The sequence below is a fragment of the Rhinatrema bivittatum genome, chromosome 8, assembly GCF_901001135.1.
Source record: "Rhinatrema bivittatum chromosome 8, aRhiBiv1.1, whole genome shotgun sequence".
NCBI classification, from domain to species: domain Eukaryota; kingdom Metazoa; phylum Chordata; class Amphibia; order Gymnophiona; family Rhinatrematidae; genus Rhinatrema; species Rhinatrema bivittatum.
In genome coordinates this window covers 76,249,071-76,273,676 of record NC_042622.1, presented here as the reverse complement: position 1 = coordinate 76,273,676, position 24,606 = coordinate 76,249,071, and the positions used below count along the sequence as shown (strand labels likewise).

At 43.3% G+C, this 24,606-nt stretch overlaps 1 protein-coding gene across 2 annotated transcripts in view; it reads right to left on the bottom strand.

Moving 5' to 3' along the window:
* LOC115096615 (collagen alpha-1(XXVII) chain B-like) overlaps window positions 1-24,606 on the bottom strand; it is a 514,116-nt gene that overhangs the window by 201,535 nt on the left and 287,975 nt on the right. For both annotated transcript variants that reach the window (XM_029611498.1, XM_029611499.1), the window contains exons 19-25: window positions 24,493-24,546; window positions 22,222-22,275; window positions 21,901-21,954; window positions 14,044-14,088; window positions 11,526-11,579; window positions 10,709-10,753; window positions 5,023-5,076 (exon numbers count right to left, since the gene is read on the bottom strand). In XM_029611498.1, coding sequence (XP_029467358.1) covers window positions 5,023-5,076; window positions 10,709-10,753; window positions 11,526-11,579; window positions 14,044-14,088; window positions 21,901-21,954; window positions 22,222-22,275; window positions 24,493-24,546 — 360 coding nt within the window. The remainder of the gene's footprint in view (window positions 1-5,022; window positions 5,077-10,708; window positions 10,754-11,525; window positions 11,580-14,043; window positions 14,089-21,900; window positions 21,955-22,221; window positions 22,276-24,492; window positions 24,547-24,606) is intronic.

Here is a 24,606-nt window from a genome sequence, read left to right as displayed (position 1 = left end):
TACCTTTGCCCCCACTATGTCATAGAGGCTGACGGTCGGCCTGAAGAGGATGTAAGGGGGGATAACAGTTCTGGAGATGGTTTTCAAGGGTAATGATTCAGATGAACTGAACCAAATTACTGTGAACCTGGGATATGTGGTAGGCCAGATTGACAAACTGAAGAGTATAAATCACCTGGACTGAATGGCATACACCCAAGGGTTCTGAAAGAACCAAAAATGAAATTTCAGACCTGTTACAATTAATCTGTAACCTATCATTAAAATCATCCATTGAACCTGAAGATTGGAAGATGGCCAATGTAACCCCAATATTTAAAAAGGGCTCCAGGGGTGATCTGGGAAATTATAGACCGTGAGCCTGACTTCAGTGCTAGGAAAAATCATGGAAACTGTTATAAAGAATAAAATCACAAAACATTTAGATACACATGGTTTAATGGGACACAGCCAGCATGGATTTACTCAAGGGAAGTCTTGCCTCACAAAACTTATTTTTTGAAGGGGTAAATAAACATGTGGACAAAGGTGAACCGGTATATGTGGAGTATTTGGATTTTCAGAAGGCATTCGACAAAGTCCTGCATGAGAGACTTCTAAGAAAACTAAAAAGTCATGGGACAAGAGCCTTTTGTGGATTGCATGCTGGTTAAAAGACAGGAAACAGAGTAGGATTAAATGGTCTGTTTTCACAGTGGAAAAAGGTAAACAGTGGAGATTCTCAGGGATCTGTACTTGGACCAGTACTTTTTAATATATTTATAAATGATCTGGAAAGGGGTATGACAAGTGAGGTGATCAAATTTGTGGATGACACAAAATTATGCATATTACTTAAATCTCAAGCGGATTGTGAAATTGCAGGAGGACCTTGCGGGACTGGAAGATTGGGCTTTCAAATGACAGATGAAATTTAACGTGGACAAGTGTTGTGGGAGTCTCAGTTTAGTGGACCCTTGGGCAACCTGCCGGAGACTAGGAAGAGATGGACAATGTCGCTGATGGACAGCGGGCCGGGAGGCAGATGTTCAGGCGGGACGTAGATGCTCTTCACCCTGGAAGCTGGTGCTCCCCCGGGAGGAGCCCATAGGAGCCCAACCGCTGGGACTTAGGTGGCTTCACCCTTGGAAGCCGAAGCCCCCCCGGGAGGAGCCCGTAGGGGCCCGGCCGCTGGGACTTAGGCGGGTTGTGGATCAGGACAGGTAACTGGAACCAGACTAGGACAGTAGTGATACTGTAACTGGGTACGGGTTCTGGAACCAGGCAGGAACTGTAGCAGGACTCGGGTACTGGAACCAGGCAGGAACTGTAGCAGGCTCGGGTACTGGAACCAGGCAGGAACCAAGCAGGTACTGTAGCAGGACTCGGGTACTGGAACCAGGCAAGAACTGTGGCAGGATTCGGGTACTGGGACCAGGCAGGAACCAAGCAGGTACTGTAGCAGGCAGGCAGGAACCAAGCAGGTACTGTAGCAGGCTCGGGTACTGGAACCAGGCAGGAACCAAGCAGGTACTGTAGCAGGCAGGCAGGAACCAGGCAGGTACTGTAGCAGGAACGGAGCGACGTAGCCAAGCAGGTTACTCCGGGGCGCAACGCAACATGAAACCAGAATGCTAACCCGTTGCAAGGCAAAGGCTGGATGGCCACAGCTGGCTTATCAAGGCCGTGGCGTCTGACGTCAGGAATTGGGCAGAGTCAGTACTGGCGGGAAACGGGCTACAAAGGCGCCCAAGTGGCGCGCGCGCGTGCCTAGGAACAGGGCGTCCACTGGAACCTTCACGGCGGTGCTGCCCCAGCGGGGCAGCGCCGCCAAACAGGCTGCAAGCCAGGACTCCGGAGGCGGGAGCAGGTCCGGGAATCAAGAGGTAAGGGCCTGGCCGCGGTGCTCGCGGCCAGGACCGCAACAGACAAGTGCAAAGTGATGCATATAGGAAAAAATAACCCTTGTGTAGTTACACAATATTAGGTTCTGTCTTAGGAGTTACCATATAGGAAAGAGATCTAGGCATCATAGTGGGCAATACATTGAAATAATCGGTTCAGTGTGCTGCAGCAGTCAAAAAAGCAAACAGAATGTTAGGAATTATTAGGAAGGGAATGACAAATAAAACGATGGATGTCATAATGCCTCTATCGCTCCATGGTGAGACCGCATCTTGAATACTGTGTGCAATTCTGGTCGCCGCATCGCAAAAAAGATATAGTTGTACTGGATAAAGTGCAGAGGACGGCGACCAAAATGATAAGTGGCATGTAACAGCTGTTGTATGAGGTAAGGCTGAGGAAGTTAGGTTTGTTCAGTTTGGAGAAGAGACAACTGAGGCGGGAGATGATAGAGGGCTACAAAATCATGAAAGCACTTGAAAAAGTTAATGTAAATCGATTATATACTCTCTCAGATAATAGAAGGACTAGGGGATACTCCATGAAGTTAGCAAGTAGCTTATTTAAAATAAATCAAAGAAAATTGTTTTTCACTCAGCACATAGTTCACCTCTGGAATTCATTGCCAGAAGATGTGGTTATAGCAGTTAGTGTAACTGTGGTTAAAAAAGGTTTGGATAATTTCCTAGAAGAAAAATCCATAAACTGCTATTAATTAATAGGCAATAGTAGCTTGAGATTTATTTAATGCTGGGGTACTTGCCAGGTACTTGTGACTTGGATTGGTCACTGTTGGAGACAGGATACTGGGCTTGATGGACCCTTGGTCTGACCCAGTATGGCAATTCTTATGTTCTCATCCCAGTTCCCTGCCCAAGCTTACAAACCAAAACCTTCCTATACCCTTGGCCCCTCCCCACCCTTATCTTCACTTTTCCTATGCATTCTAATATGTGTTCGTGGTGTACCCTATTCCCCACCTCTCTTAGGGGTAATACATCAGATACTGAAGGCAGAACAGTCCATATTTGTTTAACCCCTCTACATCCCCAGCAAGATCCAGTTTTAATTCAAAAATAATAAACAAGTCACTAGCTGGAGCATCCAGTGATCGGCAGAGTTATTTATTTATTTAGATTCTTTTAATATACCGATGCTCAAGACAAAGTCTTATCGTACCGGTTTACAGTATAACCAGGGGAAACCAATAACCAGAAGAGAGAAAGTTACAACGAAGAGGGATTACAAAACAGGACAATTGTATCCATGCATGTTTGCACACTGTCACCGACCTGTCTCCTTCAGGCTGAACCGGATAACTGTGAGGCTGCTCCTTCCGAGTTTCTGCGAAGCTTGCAACCTCCCTTGCCTACTCACTGCCATCTTGGTTTTTTCCATCTCTACAGGGCCTTGCTGTGGCTTTTCCATCACCAATATTGCAATGCCAATCGCTTTTAGGATAGGCAGCAGTTCTGATTCAGTTTCGATCATCAAGGTGACCCAATTCAGAGTAAATGCCAGACCATTTGGAAATAACCAACAGTATTTGATCTTTGTCTTTCTGAAGTGCCAAGGTCATAGACTGCAGCTCCCTTCAATTGCAAAGCGTGCTGGGTTAAAAATCATGATACAGCGCAATCTGTAGCCATCCCAGGAGAACAATCGCATTTTTTGTGCTCAACTCGTCACCCACTCTTTCATAGAGAAGCTGTGTAAGCAGGCTATTATGTAATCAGCGGCTGCACTATAGTTTCTACTCCATCCATCTCTCTGCTTAAAATAGCTTGGCAGATTCCTGAACCACGAACTGCGCATTTTCATACATTTGTGTTTCCGGTAAGCCCCACATCCATATATTTGATCGCCGAGACCTATCTTCCAAATCCTCGAATTTATTTGACAGTTCCAGGGTTTGTGCCTGTAAATCAGCTGAGGAACCATGTCATGGACGAGGCATCCTCCACTCGCTGCCTAACACTGGACAAATCTGAGTGTAGTTCTGAAATAGTCTCCTGGATTTTGTCTTTTAAGGACTTTATATTGGATTCTATATCCTGAAACCAATTGCGGAAGTCCTCCCTTGTTGGAGCGTCTTTCTTACCTGCACACACCAGCACATTATCCGCTGCAGGGCCTGCCTCACTGTGGCTTCACTCTGTCTGTTCCGCCATGCTGTCAAGGGCCTTGAAACGGAATCACTCGAATTGTAGGAGAACTGACACAGCTCTACTGCTTTTTTTTTGTGATGGGCCATCTTATGTTGCTTTTTGCATTCCTCTGGCTTATTTTTGCAGGCAATTCACCAGCTTAATCCAGCTTAAAATGTGCTTTGTGAGGGTGAATAGGGAGCTACAGAGTCAAGCGACCATCGTGCAGGGATGATGTCACTTCCCCCCTCCCCAGCACAGAGACTTTAATTAGTCACTTGTTTATCCAGATCCCAAGAAGGTAAAACTGGTAGATGCTAGAAACAAACCCTTTTTCCAGGATTGCTCCTCTATTGTAGAAATCCCACCATGGGAAATCCTTGATAAATGAGTACTTAAATCTTTCCGAAAGGCCCTAAAATGTTATTTTCTAGATTGGCCTTCTCTCAGGCTTAACACTCTCGGGACCAGTGATTTTTGTTCAGCTAATGCAGGAATGGTTATTGTGATCAGTAGTGTAATTTTGGGTTGCTAACTGAACAAATGACATGAATTTAGGGATAAAGCTATATTCAGTTTTGGGTTATTTTACTGGCCTACTTTTATATTGATTTCAAGATTTTTATAGTATTCTTTGTATTATTTTGCTTCTCTTTTTGAATATGTTCATTGCAATGGATTGTATTACATTATAAATTATTTCCATGGTTGTAATCTACTTTGGTCTCTTTTGGAGAGAACAGAATATAAAAACTGTTAAATAAAATAATAAATGGCTGACCCGAGGAGCATAATCCAGACTTGGGAATCAAATACAGCCTGGCAGTGTGCAAGTCTCCTAGCCTAATTTTCTACAGGGAAGCTGCATCTTATGGAAAAAAGGTGAATATTAAAACTGTTAAATAAAGTAAAAATAAATAATTACTCTGTACAGGGGCTGCACAAGAACAGTATCACCTCTGGTGATGTGCACTACATACAGAGAACTTACCTTTTCGCCTACTATTCCAGTCTCTCCTACAGGACCAATAAATCCCATAAGACCCTGTAAAATATATGGAGAAAATGTCAATATAAACTTTGTTCCTACTTTATCAAATAAATCAAATAAATCATAGGTTGCATGAAACTAGGCAGTTTAACTACCTAATGAGATAGCTGAACCTGGTTGTGTGCCATGTTCTCCACAATGATATTGCCGATAAAGCTGTGTGTTTCTCCCAGAACAGTAGCCTCTGTCTGTGGAAAAATACATTTGCTTGTGTGTGACATAAATGTCATTCATGATACAACTGTCTTTTACTTAGCACTATAAAAAAAAACCCAACCCAAAAACCCCATCAGGCCCATCCAGTCTACCTAGTTATTCTGCCTGCATTGCTAAGGATGCATCCTACCTGTCAGCCACAAAATATGACCATATACACGATTCCTCCTTATTCAGGACAATCTTTTTTTTTTTGTTTTCTTTGGTAGAAAAACAAACGAATCCGCCCCCCCCCCCCCCACACACACACACTTAGTTCCCTCCAGCACCTACCTTTCACATGCCTAACTACAGAATGGTGAATCCAGCAAAAACAGGGTGCGGGGGGGGGGGGGGGGGGGGACGGGCCTGCGAAAGCCAGCAGCTTTCGCACCACCTCAGTGTTTTCCCTGCCGGCTTCGCACCCAATAGCGCCACCGTGAAAGGTGGTGCTATTGGGTGCGCTACTGACGACGATAACGTTGCTTACCCTTATCGCCTCCAGCGAACACACCATCGAGTCCGCCTCCTCGCTGCCTCGACTCCTCCCCTCGCTGCCCCGACTCCCCCCCAGCATGCTATCGCGTGCGATAGTAGCTTATCGCATGTGATAAGCATTTGAAAATGACCCCCTACATCTGTAACAATCTAAACAGTTCAAATCCCATCAACAGGTTGGATATATCGATTACCAAAGAAATTTGATTGTAAATCCTCCCAAGTGATTTATGCAATTATATGTCCTTGTGGACTTTATTATATAGGACAAACAAAGAGAATGATTAAAACAAGAATAATTGAGCATTTAAGTAATATCCGCACCAGGAGGGAAAATGCACCTTTGGTGCAACATTGGTAAGAAAAGGAACATAAGATTCAAGAACTAAGGTTTTGTGTGCTTAATCAGGTTGTATTAAGGAGGGGAGGAGATGTCTCTAAGATTTTGGTTCAGAAGGAACAAAGATATATATTTCATTGGGGATGGTAGAATCTTTGGGATTGAACCAAGAAGTGGAGTGGAATGTGTTCATTTAGGGCCGGATTTTAAAAGCCCTGCGCGCGTGAATCCGGCCGGATTTACGAGCGCAGGGCACTCGCGCGCCAGCACGCCTATTTTGCATAGGCCGCCGGTGCGCGCAGAGCCCCGGGATGCGCATAAGTCCCGGGGCTTCGTAAAAGGGGCGGGGAGGGGGCGTGTCCGGGGCAGTTCGGGGCGGGACCAGGGGGCGTGGCTTCGGCTTGGGGGCGTGGTCGAGGCAACCAGACCTGCCCCCGGGTGGGGTGATGGCATGCCAGCAGCCTGCTGGCGCACGCAGATTTACGCCTGCTTTCAGCAGGCGTAAATCTGGCAACAAAGGTAGGGGGGGGTTTAGATAGGGCCGGAGGGGTGGGTTAGGTAGGGGAAGGGAGGGGAAGGTGCGGGGGGTGGAAAGAAAGTTCCCTCCGAGGCCGCTCTGATTTCGGAGCGGCCTCGGGGGGGAACAGGCAGCGCGCGCCGGGCTCGGCGCGCGCAAGTTGCACAAATGTGCACCCCCTTGCGCGCACCGACCCCCGATTTTATAAGATATGCTCGACTACGCGCATATCTTATAAAATCCAGCGTACTTTTGTTCGCGCCTGGTGTGCGAACAAAAGTACGCGCTCGTGCAAATTTATAAAATCTACCCCTTAGTACTGGATAGGGTAGATCAGATTGGATTAGGATTTAGAAGAAGTTGTATTCATTGAGGCAGTATCTAGGGAAGAATATGTGGTTCACGCGGATGACGTATGAAATGGGAGTTACCGCGGGGAAATTTAAAAAGAGAAAGGAAGTAGTGAATGCGCAGCCGCGGCGTGGTGAAAAGGTAAAGCAGTCGGGCTTGGTTGGAAGCTGGTGTGAAAATCAATAAGGTTCGTGTTCAAAATTTTTTAAAAGAAAAGAGAAAGTAGTTGATAGAAGGTATTTATTGATGATACATGTGGTTGTAGAACATTTTCTCTAAATAGTTATGGTGTTGGTTTGGAGAACCATTATAATCGATGGAACTGTGGTGTGGTGATGGAAGAATAAAGGTGGTGAACGGCTGTTAGTTAAATTCGTGCAATGGAAGAGCTGTGGGGTAGATTTTCAAAGGGTTGTGCATATAAGTTATGGGGGCAAACCCCGAAAACCTTCCCCTGCCTCCCCGTGTGCGCCGAGCCTATCTTGCATAGGCTCGGCGGCGCGCGCAAGCCCCGGGACGCGCTTAAGTCCCAGGGCTTGAAAAAATGGGTGTTCCGGGGGCGGGGCCGTGGGCAGGGCGCTGGCCTGGGGGTGTTCTGGGGGCAGGACAGAGGCCTCCGGAACAGCCACCGGGCCAGGGGATGGAGAGCCGGCATGCGCTAGTTACGCCTCCCCGGAGGCAGGCGTAACTTCAACAAAGGTCAGGGGGGTGGGTTAGATAGGGGAAGGGAGGGGAAGGTGCGGGGGAGGGGGCGGGGGGGAACGGAGGAAGGCTGGTCAGCTCGGTGCGCGCAAGTTGCACAATTGTGCACCCCCTTGCATGCACTGACCCTGCACGCGCATGTTATAAAATCAGGCGTAGATTTGTTCGCGCCAGGTTGCGCGAACAAATCTACGCCCGCGCGCATGTTATAAAATCTGGCCCAGTATGACAGTCCAATAAAAGGTATCACAGCCTATAATGTTCAGATCTTCAGAGGTCCTAGAAAGTTCATATATGTATATATATATATATATCTATATATATATATATATTAAAAATCACCAGTCCAAGTACAAATCCCTGATGCATGCCACTGTTTACCGCCTTCCACTAGGAAAATTAACCATTTAATCCTACTCTGCTTCCTGTCTTTTAACCAGTTTGCAATCCACAAAAGTCCATTAACCATTATTAAGATAGAGTTGCAGAAATCCAGTGCTTATTCTTGGAATAAGCAGCTTGGAATCTAACGACCCCTTTGGGATCTTGCCAGGTACTTGTGACATGGCTTGACCTCTGTTGGAAACAGGATACTGGGCTTGATAGACCTTTGGTTTGACCCAGTATTGTAAGTCTTATGTTCAAGCCTCAATAAATTGGTTAGACTATAAGGTGCCACCAGCTTCTTGTCATTTTTGCTACAGCCTATTAAGAAGCCAGCTTTCTCCAGGACAGATATGCTGCTAGAAAGAGTGTGTGAAAACAGGAAAGAGATGAGAATATTCATCCTGAGTAGTTTGGAATTTTCTTCGTTAAGAACATAAGAAGTTACCATACTGGGACAGACTGAGGGTCTATCAAGTCTAGCATCCCATCTCCAGAAGTACCCAAACATTAACTAGATCCCATGATACTAATGTTGGTAATACACAGTGACTATTCCCTAAATCAACTTACTAAGAGCAGTTTATGGACTTCTCCTCCAGGAACTTGTCCAAATCTTTTTTAAACCCAGCTAAGCTAACTACCTTAACCACATTCTCTGACAATGAATTCCAGAGCTTAATTGTGCATTGAGTGAAAAATAATTTCCTCCTATTTATTTATTTAAAAGTGTTTGTATACTGCTTTTACAAATAAAATTTAATCAAAACGGTTTACAGTTTAAAACACATAGGGGTAGATCTTAAAAACATACGCGCGCGCGTACTTTTGTTCGCGCACGAGGCGCGAACAAAAGTAGGCTGGATTTTATAAGGTACGCGCGTAGCCGCGCGTATCTTATAAAATCCGGGGTCGGTGCACACAAGGGGGTGCACATTTGTGCAACCTGTGTGCGCCGAGCCCAGCGCGCGCTACCTGTTCCCTCCGAGGCCGCTCCGATTTCAGAGCGGCCTCGGAGGGAACTTTCCTTCGCCCTACCCCACCTTTCCCCTACCTAACCCACCCCCCCGGCCCTATCTAAACACCCCCTTACCTTTGTTGGCAGATTTACGCCTGCTGAAAGCAGACGTAAATCTGCGCACGCCAGCGGACTGCTGGCGCACCATCACCCGACCCGGGGGCTGGTCCAGAGGCCTCGACCACGCCCCCGGGCCGGCGCCACACCCCGGGCCGGCCCCCGAAACGCCGCGTCACACCCCCGAAATGCCCCGACACGCCCCTTTTACGAAGCCCCGGGACTTACGCGTGTCCCGGGGCTCTGCGCGCGCCGGCGGCCTATGCAAAATAGGCGTGCCGGCGCGCGAGGGCCCTGTGCGCGTAAATCCGGCCGGATTTACGCGCGCAGGGCATTTAAAATCCACCCCATAATCTGCATAGAATTAAAACAATAAAAGACAAAATATTCAACATGTCTAGCAAACAACAAAAACAGAACTCTGTTTTAAGTGCATTACAAAAAGGCTCATTGAATTAAGTTAAGTAGTTCATGTATGGACTTTTTAATGTTGCATATATAAAAAAGTTGAAAAAAATATTTTTTGTATACAATATCTAGCAATTGGTGACTTATGATCATATATAAGGCAGAGTCTTAAAGCATCAAGCTATCTCGATGAAGCCTATTATGATGGTCACTCACTTCTAAGTTAAAATTTGTTTCATCTTAACATCAGCGTCGGGATAGGTTGTAAGTGGGGATGTATGTTGGAGTATGTGTAAGGTAACAGTTAATACCAACCACCCATTATAAAAATCGTTGACACTCTCTGGTTCATATTCAGTTAGAATACTTCCCACTGCACTATACACAAGCTTGAGGTGTCTTTTAAAACTGACCACCACTCAATTTTTTCCCAAAATATTTTCTTCAAACCTGTTTTACAGTCTAAAAATTAAGTAAAAAGAAAGGACTGTGCAGTGGTTTTTAGACCAGTTGTTGAAAAATGCCTAACACTCTCAGTGCTGGTGCCAGCAGTGAGGCTGCTATGGTTCTAAGATGCCATAACCTGGAGATTCCCTTCCTGTTGCCCCACAGGTGTCAACACAAGCCAGCGATTCTCCCCTCAGTACCAGAGAGAAAAATCAGCATGGGTTGGGGATTCACCCCCCATGACCCAGGAGGAGAGAGAAATCAATGCAGGCCAGGTATCTCATCCCAGAGGACTGAGAGAACACTAAAGTCTGCATGGGCCTGGAGCCCAGGAGGAAGCAGGAGATAGGATGACCCTAGGGCTCTTTTCTGCAAGTTATTGTGGGTACTTCTCATCTCTATAATAAGGAACTCATTATGTTTATAAATGCCTAGAGCACACCCTGTTGCTGCATACATATGATTTTGTCATTTAAAAGTCAAAATTTTGCTGAAAATTAGCCTTTTCAAAATGTGTCACGTAGACAGCCAAACCTGGAGATCCACTCCCCTGGGTCCTGTGAGGAGAGAAAGCATGAGTGCAGAATTGTGGATCACCTGTCTGGGTCTCAGGAAAAGACAGGAGTTGACATGAGCCCAGACATTCCTTCTGCAATTGTTTGCAGGTTGCCACTTACTCACATAAATTGCAAAATGAAATATTAATTACCTGCTCTCCAGTACTTCCAGCCCTTCCTGTGTCTCCTGGATCACCCTTAATAAAGAAGAGAAGACTAGAATGTTAATTTGTTTGGGACTGATACTTTCTCTCTCCTGAAACCAGGTGCTAAAATGTCCCCTCACTAACTCTACACATCTACACCCCTCTTTATCCACTGTAAATAAAGCAGTGATTCAGAAATCTCCCATTCTCCTCCTTCCCAGAGCTCTCAGTGCCTTGGCAATCTCCCCAGGGAGTGGGGGAATAGTCTGGTGCCTAGAGCAGCAGCTGAAAACCATAGAAACCGGGGATCAAATGTTGCTTCTCCCACTGATGCTCTTATGACCTTGGCCAAATCACTTCACCCTCCATTGACTCAGTTATAAGTTTAGATTGTAAGCTCTCTGAGAAGAACTGCCTACGTTACCTGAAATGTAGCTCACACTGGACTTGGGTTTGGAAAGGCGAGTAATCAAATCTAAATCTAAATCAGTCCCAGAGAACCCTCACTGATGCACTCTCTCCATTTCCCTCCCTCCCTCTCTGTAGCCCCGAGTATCTCGTGTGTTTTGTTTAGCAGTTTTAAGGTGAGGTCCTGCAAAGAACCATTCTGAAATTGTAAATACCCCTGCCAATTATTTATGCCTCCAAAGTAATGAGCATACCTTACACTACAAGTGCTATTATGTATTTAAATATAAGAATTATCTGATAGTACTCCAAATTAAAAGCTAAAAATTCCAGTCCTGTTCTTCCAACAATCATATACTCTGCCCTATCTTGTGCACATCAGTTCTCCCTCAATATCCCAATCTTTTCTTTTTACCTCTGGGCCATTGGGACCAACGGTTCCTGGGAACCCCTTCTTGCCAGGTTGTCCCTGAAAAAAACAAGGCACTGATGAGAAGGAAGTCTAAGTACATAATATATTCATGCAAAAGTCTTTAGTGCAGCTGGGATCCAGGTTTTAGTGGAACCCGGATGAGAAATTGTAATAAAAAAACGGATGAATCAGGAAGTCACAATTCTTTTTTTTTTTTTTTAACTCTCATTTCATTAACTTTGTCAGAAATGTTGTAGGTAAGATCATTCTATTGATAGTGCCACTAGAAATATGCACTATTTTTTTTTTTTTTTTACTATTGCAATTGGAACCTGTGATCATTTTTTTTTCTTTGAGAATGCCCTAAATTCCCATATAAGTCATAGCACAACAGCAGAAAGCCCTATTCTCCCATTTCAATCTAGCAAAGAGATGAGAGGAAACACTGAAGGGTGGTGATTATTCAGATTCAGCTCACACCTTTTCATTGGTAGCTCAAAGTGAATTATAATTCAGGGACAGTAAGTTTTTTTCCTGTCTCCAAAGGGTTTACAACCTAAGGGGGTCATTTTGTAAGCGTATCGCGTGCGATAGCTAAATAGGGGCGGCGTCGTCACTGGAAGAGGAGGAGTCGGGGCGGCGTCGGGGCGGACTCTGCGGAAACTTCGCTGGCTGCGATAAGGTAAGCCACGTTATCGCCGCCAGTAGCGCGCCCAATAGTACCACCTTTCATGGTGGCGCTATTGAGTGTGAAAGCTGGCAGCGATAACATCGCGGTGGTGCGATCGCTGCTGGCTTTCGCAGGCCCACCCCCCGTTACCCGCGATTCAGAGAGGTGCGCGAAGATAGAAAATCCAGCCCTAAGTTCTACCTGAGGCGATGATGGAAGGTCAAAATAATTGCCCAAGGGCACAGAAAGCATCAGTTGAATTTTAACTTTGGCTTCTTTGGTACCTAGCCCACTCTACCACTAGGTTACTCCTCCACTCTTAAACCTCCCAAAGTAATAAGAATCTGAATCTTCCTACACAAATTTGTCATGATAATTTATTATAATTTATTTAAGGTTCTATGTACTAAATCCACTTTAGCTGTAATTCATGTGTTAGCTACTTACTTACAATACTTTTTTTTATGTTCTCTTTATAAAATTTTGAAAAAAATGCAAGTTCACACAAACTTATTACAGGATATTTAAACCAACAGAAAAACCTCAAAAAAAAAATCACTTAAGTACAGCATATAAGTCTACTAGACAGAGATTCACAAGAAAAGGAAATGGCAGCAGACAGAATAAATATGATAAGAGAATAATAACAAAAAAAAAAAACACCCAGGGCCACAGATCTCAAGCTGTTACAAGCCCAATCCTAAAAAAGAAAAGGAAGAAAAATAAATCACAGGAAAGAGAAATGCACAAGAAGAGGAAAACAACTCTTGCAATTAACCAATCTCGTCTGAAGAAACAGAACTAAGCTCTGTAAGCATAACAGGAACAACAAGGGAACTTCAGACTTAACAAGAAAATCAGAAAATTGTTTAGGATCCCAAAATATACTTTGTGCATCCTTATACACAACACAACACTTAGCAGGATATTTAAGGGCAAAAGTTGCCCCTTTTTGTTGTACCGCACATTGCATACACAAGAAGGTTTTCCATCTAAGTTGCGTCCCATGAATTCCTTATCCATATATAACCTCTATGATGGCTGAACCCAGAAAACAGTTCCAGAGGCAAAGAACTCTTTTATTCGATCCTTTTACTATACTTTATTTGTTGTAATTCCTTGAATAATTTTAGTATGCTATATTTTACCCTATTTATGTAGGATATTGTATTTTACTCTGTTTTATTTAGGCTATATTTATTTATGTACTCTGTTATTTTTTAAAAAGATGTAAACTGCTATGACGGCTTGACTGAATAGCGGTATAGAAATTTTAACAAATAAATAAAATAAATAAATATCTGACATTTCTGTCAGATGGAACACTTATACCAAAACATGTAACTCCGAGGTTTCCTGCACGGGGAGAAAGTTTCCTTTCAAGGCCCGCTGAATTGCCCTTACTTTTCCCACTTTAAAGTCTTTGCACACAGCACTGATAATAATAGCACAAACGAGCATCAAAAGAAAAATAAGAAGAATCAAACAAATGATCATCTTCAACTGAGGAGGTTAAGTCAACAGATGAACTAGAAATATTTCCCTCTATCCCCCGCTGTAAAATATAATACACCTGGCATCCCTGCCAGCAGCATTTATCGATGATGTGGGTCCCAGTGCCTGTTCTCTCCGCCAGCCACGAGTAAAAAAAATAAAAAATGTCTTCTGTGGACTGAATCCAGCTGCATAAAAGAAAAACTTAGCAGGTTGGTCAAACAAGCTCTGTGGGCTGCATCTGGCCTGTGGGTTGTAGTTTGGGGGCCACCCAAACTACTGATTTAAATATCAGAAGTATACAGTGTTTTGTTAAGGAAAACCAAAATGAAAGAACTTGAAAAATATTAAACTCACCTCTGGTCCGGGCGCCCCAGAAGGCCCAATTGACCCTTCAGCCCCCTGAAGAACAAAAAGTAAAAGATGTGAGTGCTTCATAACATGTCATTAGTGCATCGGACTAGAAAATAGAGATGTGAATCGGGTGCCAGAATCTGTTCCGGTTTCGGTATCGTGACCTGCGGGAAGTTCCGTTTCCCGCGGTCCGAACATTTTTTTTTTTGGCTGTCCCGAGCCGAAAAAAAAACAACCCACCCCGACCCTTTAAATCTAATTATTTACAATCCCCCACCCTCCCGACCCCCCCAAAACTTTCCTATTGTACCTGATGGTCCAGCAGGGGTCCCGGGAGCAATCTCCCGCTCTCGGGCCATCGGCTGGCAGTACACAAAATGGCGCTGGTGGCCCTTTGCCCTTACCATGTGACAGGGGCTATCTGTGCCATTGGCTGGCCCCTGTCACATGGTAGGAGCAATGGATGGTCGGTCCCCCACCCCCCCCCAAACGATAAGAAAACCTCATGAAAATTTCATGGGGTTTTTCTATCATTTTTGGGAACCCCGATACATGACGGATTAGAAAATATTGTACAATATTTTCATCTGTCAAAAAAATGATGCACATCCCTACTAGAAAATCAATCGATACAGGCACTCACCTACATCCATGTTTGCAGCTCCCTCTCTTTCCTACTTTTATGAGTTTTTACTACAGAGAAGAGGGATTTACCTATGTGGAATGACAACTCAAACTGCATATCTGACTGCCTAAGCATGCTTGAATTTTATCACAGTTTTGGCTCCTATGATCCCTGCTGGAAATCTGTGCCAAGTGTTCACTACATTCCCTTTCAGCCTCACTCCCTTCAGTTTTATATGATGACTGACAATACTTTATTGAAGCCTAATAGATATTTGAATGTTGGTATCACGTCTCTCCTGTCCCTTCTAGTACCTCTTCAGTGACTTCAGACTATGCATAAGTTGCGGTGGAAGTCGTGCACCAAAATGGTGGCCTTCCTTTGAATTGCCTCTACCTTGTCAATGCCCTTTTGTAGCTTTGGTTTCCAGAACTGAACACTGTGGAGGTCAAACCAAAGACCTGTAGAGAGCTCCTTTTTCTACTAGCAATACCTCTCTTTACACGTTCAGCTTTAGTACTGGCACAGAATCTCCCCCTTTTCTCTCCTTTCTTTCAAAGATGTACTTTCTAGAACAGATATCCAGCAAAGGGCAGTAATTGCTAAATTAGTAACTGAACTCAGGTATGTTCGGGGCAGATATAAAAGGACCTTAGTGGAAGGGCAAGGGTAAGAAGGAACCAAAGATTTAGTAAGATCTATGGAACACGAAAGGCAGGCACACATGGGCACACTTGATGGTTATTTGCCAACATCTGTGTGTCTATAAATCAGGAGCCAAATGTATTAATTTCGATAAGGAAAAACCTACAGTACTTGAATGTAATTCTGTTTTGAATCTGGTGACTAGTTATGGAAGATACAATATAAATAAAAAATTAAATTAAATTAAGGATCATAGAAAATGGTGACAGAAGAAGAGCACAAGACCTATCTAGTGGGCAATTTTCCTTATCTGTTGCCAGCATTATACAGGCACAACCTTTCTTGAATTTTGATGCAGTCTGTCACCACCCCTCCAGTAGGATTAAATAGCTCCTGGTGAACTGTGAGATTCCCTGACATCAGAGTGTAGTGTGCAGATGTTTCCCTTCCTGATCCATTCTCTCAATTAATGAATTTTTCATTGTATAACACACCGTCTTTCAGGATATAACTTTGCTGCTCTATAGAAGATACATTTTGCAACACGTTTGTCTTACATTCTTAAATCTAGGATACTTATTATTTAGGGTGGAAGATAGTGAGCCCCACTTTTTCCAAATATAATAAAATAATCTACAAATCAAACCATGACAAATTTTAGTCAAAAATTCCCATCCTAACAGAAGGTAGTTTGGAATAGTTTACATGACAGCTATCAAAGTTTACATATAAGTTCAGTCAGAATTAATTACAATTAAACAATTACCACAGAATTGCCATAGACCATTGTTGTGAATGCATTCAGTTATGTAGCAGCCAGCTCAAATTTTAAACAGTAGAAGCTCGGTAAAGGTAATACAACTTAGTAAATATTCTAGTTCTCTGTCCTGAAAATGTTTCATTTATTTACACGCTTTGTAATACTTCTTTATTCAACCTCAGCTAGACAGAGACAGTAACTTTCAAACAGCATGCGGGTGCACATATACACATGTGCGTCTGTGCGCGCCCAGAGATGCAGCCATTTTATAACATGCGCACACATATGCGCGCACGTTATAAAATAGCCTGGATGCAAGTATGTGTGTGCCTAATTTTAAGCTTGTGCAGGCCCAGCAGCATAAGTCAGCTTATGGACGTGCAAATGCCTGTATTTTAAAACAGATGCATATCCAGCCAAGGACCAGTTTTACCATTTCAACCACCAATTTACCCAGTATGCTTTGTAGGTCCTCCCAAACTTCCTAGATATACAGCCTGCACCCCCCCCCCCCTCCCAGTTTCCCTAGACCCCTCAAACCCCACTTAAATGGCTGTGTTTCTTTTTTAAAAACTTGCACCTCCTTTATAAGTAAAGTTATACGGCTCTGGTCCCGGGCAAGCAGCCAGGAGTGTGGGCATCTCTTGCCCCCGCCCCCCCCCCCATTCCTGAACGTCCATGCCCTGCCCACACCACACTTCTTTTTCCTTCTGGTGGAAGATGTGCGCACATCAGCACTCGTCCACGCATCTGCCCACTTTATAAAATAGGGTGGACATGCGCTAGTGCTAGATGTGCCCCCATCTTCTGATTTCGGCGTGCATCCAGCTTTTAAAATTCACCTCTAATTGAGCATAAAAACTGCCCCCTGTAGCTCTTCTGCCTAACCCGGCCCTCCTTTCCCCATAAGACACTTCCTTTTCCTTACTGTTCAATTTCTTTGTCACCACTCTCCCCTCTGCTGTCTCTACTTCTCTGTTCCTCGTGGCTATGCAGCACAAACAGTCTTCTCTAGCATTTTCGTATGTCCCTTTTGCTAACTTCTCTATCTCTCCATCTTCCCATTAATCTCTCTCCCTCTCTCTCTGCTCCCTCCTACCCTCTGTCTTGCTGAGCCATTTTTACCAGTATGCATCGGAAATCCTTGATTTGAGATATTTTAATTTACCCATTATCCAATTTAGAACATCTGTTTCGACTTTAAGACACTCCAGCGTCTCCCAATAAGCGCACATTTGGGTGCGGATGAAGATGAGGCATGGAGAGTTGATGCCGCTAGGAAGAGTACTAGAGACTTCCTCTCCTCAAAACAGTATCAGTGCAATGACCTGTAGGCATGCCTGGGCACTTTCCTCTTCAGATAAAAGAAAAAAGGTAACGCTTTAAAATGTGTCAGTGCTATGTAAAAAACTATATGCTACTAAATTATGGATTATTTTGGGGAAAACAGGGTATTGGGCCCTGGTGCTGGAACCAATCCCCCATTTATTACATTGTTTTTGTGGGACCATCAGTTCTGACTAACGTTTCAACTTAAGACGGTTTTCAGGAGCCAATTATTTCTTGTCTGAGGACTTACGGTATATGCTTTGTAACTCAAGTTGATAATTTTAATAGTGATTATTTATTAGTCACTATTAAGGTGCTGTTTACATGGAATTATACATCTTGAAACTTTATACATTAAATCCTTCTAATGATGCATTTTCTCTGTAAATTAATTAAACCTAAAACTATTATTTGTCCTTATAGAGTTGTGGCCCTGGATCCTCCAATGCTTGCAGCAAAGCATGCTGCTCTCTCTCTCCACCACTCAAAGTATCAGCTGAGATTCAAGAAGATCCATATTCAGTCACTGTGCGGCCTTACTAGTTAGCCGGTTAAACTTATCCTGTTATCTGGCCTGCCCTGAGTGCTCTTCTAAGTTATGGTGATCATTAAACAGATAAATCAGCAAACCAAAATGTAGATTCCGCAAAAAAAAACAAAACGTGTTCCATTATTTGTCTTTAAAAATGAAAGTGGGCAAGAGCTCTTTAAATAAGAAAACATATAAACTAAATAGAAAATAAAGAAAACCTAGCCATCATTTTATTATTTGTATCTTCTTATATCATGCAGTCTGCCATAGTATCATAGTAGCATAGTAATGATGGCAGAAAAAGACCAAATAGTACATTCAGTGTGTCCAGCAAATGCTAAGGGTAGTCTCTACTGCCCTATGCAAGTTACTCCCATGCATCCTTATCTTAATTTTCAACTCTAGTCTTTCGGGATCCACAGGACCGGATTTTAAAAGCTCTAAAGGCCCAGCGACATGTGTAAAGCCCCGGGACGCGTCTAAGTCCTGGGGCTTTATTAAAGGGGCAGTCCAGGTGAGAGGAAGTCCAGGGGCGGGGCCAGAGGCCTCCGACACAGCGGCCATTTCCAGCTGTGTCGGAGGATCGCGTGCCAGCAGGCTGCCGGCGCATGCAACCTGCGCCTGCCTCCAGGCAGGAGCAAAAGGTGAGATAACAAATTGGGGGGAGGTTAGAGTAGGGCTAAAGGGGAAAAGGTTAGGGAAAGGGGTGGGAAGATTAGTTAAGGGGGAAGGAAACGGGGAAGGGCAGCGCGGCTCAGCGCACACAAGGTGCACAATTGTGCACCCCCTTGCGCGCACTGACCCCCGATTTAATAACATGCGCATGCCTGCGCGCAAGTGTTATAAAATCGGGCATACATGTGTGCGCCCCAGTTAGCGCGCGCACATGTATGCCCGTGCGCAGGTCTTAAAATCTACCCCATGGAGTTTAACCCAATGCTTTTTGAATTAATTTACTATTTTCATCTTCATCACCTCTTCTGGAAGGGCATTCCAGGTATCTACCACCCTCTCCATGAAGAAATATTTCTTGATATTGGTTCTGAGTCATCCCCCTTGAAGTTCCATATCATGACCCCTAGTTCTATTGTTTGCTTTCCAACGGAAAAGTTTCGAGGAACATGCATCATTAAAACCTTTCAGGTATCTGAAGGTCTGCATCATATCTCCCCTGCACCTCCTCTCTTCCAGGGTATACATATTTAGTTCCTTCAGCCTCTCTTCATAAGTCTTTAAATACTGACTCTACACCATTTTGAGCACCTTCTCTGGACTGCCTCCATCCTGTCTCTAATCTTTTTAAGATATGATATCCAGAACTGAACACAGTACTCCAGGTGAGACCTCACCAAGGACCCGTACATGGGCATTATCACCTTTTATTGCTCACTGGTTATTCCTCTCTCAGCCCAGCATTCTTCTGGCTTTAGCTATCGCCTTGTCACATTATTTCGCCACCTTCAGATTACCAGTCGCTATCACCCCAAGGTCCCTCTCCCAGTCCATGCACATTAGTCTTTCACCCCCTATTACAAACAGCTCTTTTGGATTACCAGCCTGTAGTTTCCAGCCTCCAATCTGCCACCACTCTTGTGAAGCAGGACCACAAGCACCCTTCTCCAGTCCCATGGCACCTCTCACGTTTCCAGGGATCTATAGGTTAGATATTTCAGTGGTCCCGCCAGCACATCTTTGAGCTCCCTTGGTATCCTGGGATGTATCTCATCCCGCTCCATGGACTTTCAGTTTACCTAGCTCTTTCCATACATTCTCTTCTGTAAACTGAGTTTCATCTACAATCTTGTCAACGAGCAATGGTACTTTCTCCAGAGTCTGCTATTTCTTCATCCCTCTCCACACAATGCTCCTCGTCACCTTTCAATATCACTATACCACTTCGGGCCTCCCTTCTTTCTCTGATATATCTGAAAAAGGTTTTGCCACCTTGCTTTACCTCTCTGGCAAACCTTTCTTCTGCTTGCATTTTCTTTCCTGATTTTTTTCTTCATATCCCTCAGTTTCACCAGGTATTCCTCCCTGTGTTACTCTTTTTGGAATCCTTTATACTTTGTGAACGCTGTTCTTTTTGCCTTTATTTTTTCAGCCACCTCCTTTGAGAACCAGATCAGATTCTTTTTCCTCTTACTTTTGTTTACTTTTCTAACATGTAGATCTGTTGCCTTTGTGATAGCTCCTTTTAATTTGTCCCATGTTGTTCCACATCATCCATTATCTCCCAGTCTTCTAGTTCTTCCTCCAGAAACATCCCCATTTTGACAGTTTTTATTTTTGAAATTCATAACTCGGGTCTTCGTGTGATTGCTCTATATCATATTTGCGATATCAAACCATATCATCTGATGATCACTGGTGCTCAGGTGGGCACCTACCCAGACATTAGAGATATTATCCCCATTTCTGAGCACTAGATCGAGTCTCACACCCTCCCTCGTGGGTTCCATTACCATTTGTTTGAGCAGAGCTCCTTAAAGGGCATCCACTACTCTCTACCTCTAGTAGATTCCGCAGAAGGGATACTCCAATGCACATCTGGCAGATTAAAATCTCCAACGAGCAACGTCTCCCCTCTTTCCACCTTTTGAATGTCGTCGATCAGATCTCTGTCCAGTTCTGTCTGAGTAAGAGGCCTGTAGATCACTCCGATGTAAACGGAAACACCATCCTTTTTTTTTTTTTTTTTTTAGGACAGCCCATAATGCTTCTTCCCTACTGCACATCCCTTGCATTTCAGTTGCTTGGATATTGTTTTTGACATAAAGAACTACTCCTCCCTCTTTTCTGTTATCTCAATCCTTCCTTAAGTTATAGCCCAGGATGGTTGTATCCCAACTATGAGACTCAGAGAGCCATGTCTCTGTAACAGCAACTATGACCAAGTCTGCTTCCACCATTAAGGCCTGCAAGTTAGGGGTTTTATTGCCCTTAGTACAAACATTTGTGGTCATAGCTTTCCAACGTTTCTCCCTTGGTTTGCTGCTCTTCTTAGAAACCTCTTCTGATATTTTGAGCTCATTGATTTTGTTTCTTTATCCTCCCAATTCCTGTATTGCCTGGGGGGGTCACGTGGCAATTTAATTGGCTACCTCGCCCTCTAGTTTAAATGCCTAATAATGTATGCTCTGAATTTCTCATTTAGCATCTTCTTTCCTCCCATGTACAAATGTAGACCATCCTTACCTTAAAACCTTTTACTGTTCCATTCATGGCCCCAGACTTCAATGTATCCAAAACCACTTTCTTTACACCATGTTTTGAGCTATAAATTGAATTTGTCTATATGGCAGAGACTTTCCTTCTCCTTTCCTTGAACAGGTAATACTTCCAAAAAGGAAATGGTCTTTGCCATGTGTCTAATCTTCTTCCTTTGATTTTGAAAACCTTTCTGTACTGCAATGGAATCATTCTTGAGAAAATTACAGCATTAATGTTCTAGACTTAAAACTTCACAAAGTTCTTTCTTTCTACCTTTCTTTTAGGATGCAGATAGTTAGATAAACCTGATTGCAGGTCTGTTCCGGTGATCAGTGTTATTTCCCTAGCTCAGGTAAACTGAGTCCATCTTAACTGTGGTCAGCTATCTCGGAATGAACTCAAAACCTGGAGCAGAATTAATAGAAACTCACTGCTATACAGTGTCTGTGGCTTATATACTTAGATTTCAAAATGCTGTTAAAGAATAATTACTAAGGCCTGGATTCTCTAAGGTCACAGACCTTAGAGAATATGGAGGGCGGGGGGCCAGTCCTGCGATAGCCGGCAGCGATAAGGAATCTTACTTTTCGCTGCCAACGATGTGTCTGCAGCGTCGGCCCCGGTGCCGCGCCAACTCCTCCTCTTCCGGGGCCGATTCCGCCCCGACTCTGCCCCGAGTGAGCTATCGAGTGCGATAGCGTTAGAGAATGACCTCCTAAGACAGTAAAATGTATGATGCCAGTGAATACTGCCCACCTGCTCTCCAGGCGGTCCTCTCGGTCCTGGTAAACCCTGTGCTCCTGACTTCCCCTGTAAAGAAGGGAGTAAGAAAAAATGTCATAAAACAACTGACAGCAAATCATTAGACAAGTAGAAACTCTTGTTTTCTAGGGAAGGAATCCAATCACAATTTTATTCAAGAGAAAAATGTAAAATAAATTCAATATAAGCAGAATCAGTTGCAAGCTTTACCAGCACAATCTCCAGAAATTTGGTTCTATTCTTTGTTCTCACTCATTGTTAACTTCACATACAATATATCTCTTAATACAAAACTTTGATCTAATGGCAACTCACCTTCAAGCCTTCTAGGCCATTTTCACCTGGTGGACCTATGTCCCCCGGAAAACCCTAAAGAAAAGTAAACCATTGGTGACACAAATCCAAACTTTAAAGAAGGCACAGTATTATAACTATAGTACTATTCAATACTTTCAAAGTATAAAATGCTTTTATTATTTATTTATACAAAATTTTATATACCACCTGTAAATCATGTTAGCCAAGTGAATGTACAATAAAAACATAATGTACATAAACGTAATAAAAATCAAATTAACAATAAAAACTTAAACCTGCTAATAACAAATCATAATTAATACCAAAAATAAAGTAATTCAGTTAACATACATAAACTATCCGAATGTTTAGACGTTTGAGTTCAGTCCGAAGGCATATACCCATTCCACTTACAATCACTAGTACCTCGCTAAAACTGTACTAGCTCAAGCAATTTTTCTCCTATTGTAATGCCTAATAAAAATACAACTGGGCCAATATTTTGCCTCACTTGCCTGTATTTATTTTACTTTCTTTTTTTTTTTTACTTCCAATTGGAAATGTAGAGGTCAAGACTGAGGAAAACAGAGAATGGGAAAGTTACCGGGGAAAGTTTAATTGGGTAGCTTTACTCGATATTCCCGCGAAGTTAGCCAGGAGTGTGCCAGTTGAATATTCCTGGCTAAAGTTATCCTGGTCACTATAGGACAGTGATATTTCCAACCAGACTTAACAAGTCAAGTTAAGCTGGCTAGAGCTGAATATTGGTGCTAACTGGTTAAAATTGAAGCCATAGCCCCAGAACACCCCCTACACTGTCTCTTTTTATCCAGCTAACTTACCTGGCTAAAATCTCACCAGCCAAAGGGGAAAGAAATTCAAACCTCAGAGTTTGTTCAGGTAATTAAAAAATTATCTGGATCAACTCTTTTGAATATTGATCTTTTAATGGAAATTGGTAAGCCCCTTTATGTTAAAATCATATTTCTGCACATGCCACATAAGGGCTATGTATCCTAGATCAGTATTTATTTTTATTTTGAAAAGTGTCAGGCAAGTAGTTACCATGCTGATCTTAAGACACAATGCAAGGTCAGCACGGGGACTAGTAGCCCACAAGTTTGAATATAACTGTAGAAAAGACAGAACAGAGAGGCACCTGAATGGCAGAGATGGTCTTTCATCACTACAGGAGACAGAAAAAGGGAAAAAAATGTAAGCAGTGGGGAGGAAGAGGATAAGAGAGGCAGAGGGTTTTTAGAGCAGTGACATAGCCTTCCACTTCTTGTGTGAGACTTGAGGTGTATGCATATTGAATATTACACAGTTTTAAAAAACAAAAAAAGAATATAATATAGATTGAACACACAGCACCTACAAAAACTGTTGCACACTTGAATTAGCAGAAGTTTGAAACTTGTGAGCAGTAATGCCAGGCTTCAGCATATTTACTTTCATAGGAGCCCAGGATCAAGTCAAAGCTCTAGGAGAGACTGCAAGCCTCAATTTATCCATTGGTAACCTATGGTTCTAAATTTTAAAGGTGTCAGCTGATCTTGTGGGGATCCAAATGATGCCAGACCCCTCCTCTTCCCATTTTTGGCCTAGCCTATGAGCTGCACATGCTTACAGGCATTGCAGCAACCATACCCCTCACAATGGTTTTCTTAACAGGAATCTGTGCAGAAAGGAGGTGATCAATGCCCTGCACCAACTTATTTCCATTGCTGCTGTGGGCAAAGCCAGAGGAGAGAAAGGGAGGGGAAGGAGAACTAGGGAAGGGCGTTTGCAGAGGAGGGCCTGGGCAGGGGGAAAGTGATGTGACAGCAGAGAACAGTTACAAGATGGCATTAATGAACTTGCCTTGGGCATGTATAGAAAGGAAAGGTGATTATAAATAAAAATTAATAATAAGGATTAGGCTGCCTTAGAAATCAATTTGCTCTACCCTCAGATAATGAGGAGAAATGTTATTGACCTATTTTGCTCTGTCTAATGAAGGGTAAAAAGAGCTATCATTTAAAGTACTAATACTATTACTACTAAACATTTCTATAGTGCTACTAGACGTATCACAAGAACTGTGCAGGAGACTTTAGAATGAAGATAAAATTGTGATTTGTGCATGATGTATGAAGAGAAATTAAATGAAATTCAGAATTGAAACTAGAAACATAAAATAACTAGTGAAGAATCCTATATTTCCCCACTGGAAGTTATTATTAGATGTATGGTACAAGGAACTACATAATACTCCAAGGCAGGTATAACTGGGGATGGTGCATATACCTCAGGACCTGGATTACCCGGAAGCCCCATTGGACCTTTATTACCAGACCTTCCCTGTGGAGGAAGAAAGAAAGACACAAGGTGATTATAAAGCTTCATTTTCTCAACTGGTGG